At 44.1% G+C, this 3,827-nt stretch overlaps 1 protein-coding gene across 1 annotated transcript; it reads left to right on the forward strand.

Annotated features, from left to right (window-relative positions):
- Positions 1-664: 664 nt before the first annotated feature.
- Positions 665-3,241, forward strand: LOC134362791 (melanoma inhibitory activity protein 2-like; the record flags this gene model as incomplete). Its single annotated transcript, XM_063078068.1, has 2 exons — positions 665-2,197; positions 3,140-3,241. Coding segments are annotated over 2 exons (1,635 nt in total), but the record flags the coding sequence as incomplete, so codon positions are not given.
- Positions 3,242-3,827: the final 586 nt, after the last annotated feature.

The raw sequence follows: 3,827 nt of genomic DNA on the forward strand, positions 1-3,827 counted from the left end.
GAGCAGCCTCGGGGGCGCCATGGAGGTGCCCGGGGCTGCCCCTCAGCCGTACTTGGGGCTGGTCCTGGGAAAGCTGTGCAGGACTGTGGCAGCATTGCCTGAAGACCTGAGACCGGGCCCTGGTTTTCCGTGGGAACTGGTGACATGTGCGGCTCTTACTGGATTTTTGATTCTCTTGTTTTTGTGGAGAAGTGTTCGATCGGTGAGAAGCCGGCTTTATGTAAGAAGAGAGAAAAAGCTTGCTGAAAAGCTTTCTGGACTAATTGAAGAAAAATGTAAACTACTTGACAAACTTTGCGTTGTTCAAGAGGAGTATGAAGGCTTGGAGTCAGCTGTGAAGGATGCCAGCTTTGAGAAGGGGTCAACAGAAGCACAAAGCTTGGAGGCAACCTATGAAAAGCTGAGCAGCTCCAAATCTAAACTTGAGGATGAAATAGTCTTTCTAGCAAAAGAATTAAAGGAACAGAAATCTAAACATTGTGAGCAAGATGAATTGATGGCGGATATTTCAAAAAGGATACAGTCCCTAGAAGATGAATCGAAATCCATCCAGTCACAAGTAGCTGAAGCCAAACTAATCTGCAAAATATTTCAAATGAATGAAGAACGTCTGAAGGTGGCAATAAAAGACGCCTTGAATGAAAATTCCCAACTTCAGGAAAGCCAGAAACAGCTTTTACAAGAAGCGGAAGTATTGAAAGAACAAGTGAGTGAACTTAATAAACAGAAAATAATATTTGAAAACTCCAAAGTCCAGGCAGAACGAGTTCTGAGTGATAAAGAAAATCACATCAAGTCTCTGGCTGAACGCTTGCTCAAGATGACAGACTGGGCTGCTGTGCTTGGAGAAGACATGATGGCTGATGACTTGGAATTGCAGATGAAGAGTGAATCACAAAAGGGTGCTCGCTTAGATGATCTGCCAAAAGGAGCTTTGAAGAAACTGATTCACACTGCTAAGTTAAATGCTTCTTTCAAAACCCTAGAAGGAGAAAGAAACCAAATTTACACTGAGTTGTCTGAAGTAGATAAAACAAAGGAAGAGCTTATAGAGCATATTACAAATCTCCAGACTGAACAAGCATCTTTACAGTCAGAAAACACACAGTTGGAAAGTGAAAATCAGAAGCTTCGGCAGAAACTTAAAGGAATGACTGAACTGTATCAAGAAAATGGAATGAAACTCCACAGGAAGTTAATAGCAGAGGAAAAGGACCGGTTAGAGAAGGAGGAGAAACTTTCCAAAGTAGAAGAGAAGATGAGCCATGCAGCTGAGGAACTGGAGACCTACAGAAGGAGAGCCAGAGATGCAGAAGAAGAATTGGAGAGAAGCGTTCGTTCTTATCAAGGGCAGATGACTTCCTATGAGAAAGAAGCGCATGGCAGCTGGGTGGCAGCTGAGACTGCTGAAAGACACCTCAGGTATTTAAGGAAAGTAAATGTTTCCAAGAGACAAAAATTAGCTGAAAAAGAGTTTAAATTTGAACTTTTCAAAAAAGATCCATATGTAGTTGATGTTCCAAAGACAGCATTTGGCGGAGAGCATTCCCCATGTGGTGCCTCACCAGTGGGTCGACCTTCATCTGAAACGAGAGCTTTTCTCTCTCCACTCAGACTCGCACCTTTGACTCCAGGGCGAGGAGGAGGAAGAGGCTCAAGAGGCCCAGAGAATACTCTGGATCACCAGATGACCAATGAAAGAGGAGAATCGGGCTGTGATAGGTTAACCGATTCTCATGGAGCACCATCTGGGTACCTGTCACCTCCGTGGGAACAGCACCGGAGGATGAGGATCCCTCCACCAGGCCACCCATGTTCTGATCCAGCTCTTCTTCCACGAAGGCAAGACGGATTTGATTCTAATCCTGGTGGACCGTCTGGCCCAGCAGAACTCAGAAGTTTTAACCTGGCTTCTTTGGATAAAGTGGATGGGCCAAAGCCCTCACAAACGGAATCCAGCAGAAATGATACAAAAGACGACCTTGGTAATGAAAATGTGCCTCATTCATCTGTGCCTGCTGAAAGGGAAGCGTGTGGCCCTGGCTTTGCTCCTCCACCTTTTCCTGCAATCAGAGGTCCATTGTTTCCAGTGGATAGGAGGGGTCCATTCATGAGAAGAGAACCTCCTTTTCCTCCACCTCCTCCAGGAAGCATGTATGCAGCTCCTCAAAATTATTATCTCCCAAGGGATTTCCCTGTGCAGCCACCACCTCCGTCTGGGTTCCTGTCACCTCCGTGGGAACAGCACCGAAGGATGATGATTCCCCCACCAGGCCACCCATGTTCTGATCCAGCTCTTCTTCCACAAAGGCAAGACGGATTTGATCCTGATCCTGGTGGACCGTCTGGCCCAGCAGAGCTCAGAAGTTTTAACCTGGCTTCTTTGGATAAAGTGGATGGGCCAAAGCCCTCACAAATGGAATCCAGCAGAAATGAAACCAAAGACGACCTTGGTAATGTAAATGTGCCTCATTCATCTGTGCCTGCTGAAAGGGAAGCAAGTGGCCCTGGCTTTGCTCCTCCACCTTTTCCTGCAATCAGAGGTCCATTGTTTCCAGTGGATAGGAGGGGTCCATTCATGAGAAGAGAACCTCCTTTTCCTCCACCTCCTCCAGGAAGCATGTATGGAGCTCGTCAAAATTATTATCTCCCAAGGGATTTCCCTGTGCAGCCACCACCTCCATCTGGGTTCCTGTCACCTCCGTGGGAACAACACCGAAGGATGATGATTCCTCCACCAGGCCACCCATGTTCTGATCCAGCTCTTCTTCCACAAAGGCAAGACGGATTTGATCCTGATCCTGGTGGACCATCTGGCCCAGCAGAACTCAGAAGTTTTAACCTGGCTTCTTTGGATAAAGTGGATGGGCCAAAGCCCTCACAAACGGAATCCAGCAGAAATGATACCAAAGACGACCTTGGTGATGTAAATGTGCCTCATTCATCTGTGCCTGCTGAAAGGGAAGCAAGTGGCCCTGGCTTTGCTCCTCCACCTTTTCCTGCAATCAGAGGTCCATTGTTTCCAGTGGATAGGAGGGGTCCATTCATGAGAAGAGAAACTCTTTTTCCTCCACCTCCTCCAGGAAGCATGTATGGAGCTCCTCAAAATTATTTTCTACCAAGGGATTTCTCTGTCCAGCCACCACCTCCATTTGCAATGAGAAATGTCTATTCACTGAGGGGATTTCCTCCTTATGTTCCTCTAGGAGCTGGATTGTCACCTCCACCCCCACATTCTGAAAGTAGGGGTGAGTTCCCTTCAGGGTCGATTCCGTGCTCAAATGAGCCTGCTCCTGAAATCCAGAAGCACAGCAAGAAACCTGATGATATTTTTGGTCTCTCTTCATAAATAGTTTTGACTTATCTTTCATTTTCAGTTTAAGTAACTACAATTTTTGCTCAAATTGAAGCTTAATGGAATTATAATTCTCAGGATACTATTTTGTAAGTAAAGATGATTTAAATATGAATTTCGTGAGTAAATTATTTCCATTTTATTTTATCCTAGATTGTATAATTATTTTAATTTGATTAACTAACCCACTATTACATAAACAATAATGGGAAATTTATTTAGGTAATCTTGCAGTTGGGGATGTTTTAAACTCCAAGGGCTGTGTCTTTATGCCAAGAACTGTATTTACTACGGTTGTAGACAAATGTGAAAGTAACTTTATGCTTAATTAAATTTTCATTGATTTAAAGACTTGCTTGGTATTGATAATAATAATAAAATCAGCTAGGTTTTTAATTAAAAAAATCACAATGTACCCCATAAATATGTACAGTTATTAGGTGTCCGTTAAAAATAATAATAATCTTTTAAA

Source organism: Cynocephalus volans, chromosome 14 (genome assembly GCF_027409185.1).
Source record: "Cynocephalus volans isolate mCynVol1 chromosome 14, mCynVol1.pri, whole genome shotgun sequence".
NCBI lineage: Eukaryota > Metazoa > Chordata > Mammalia > Dermoptera > Cynocephalidae > Cynocephalus > Cynocephalus volans.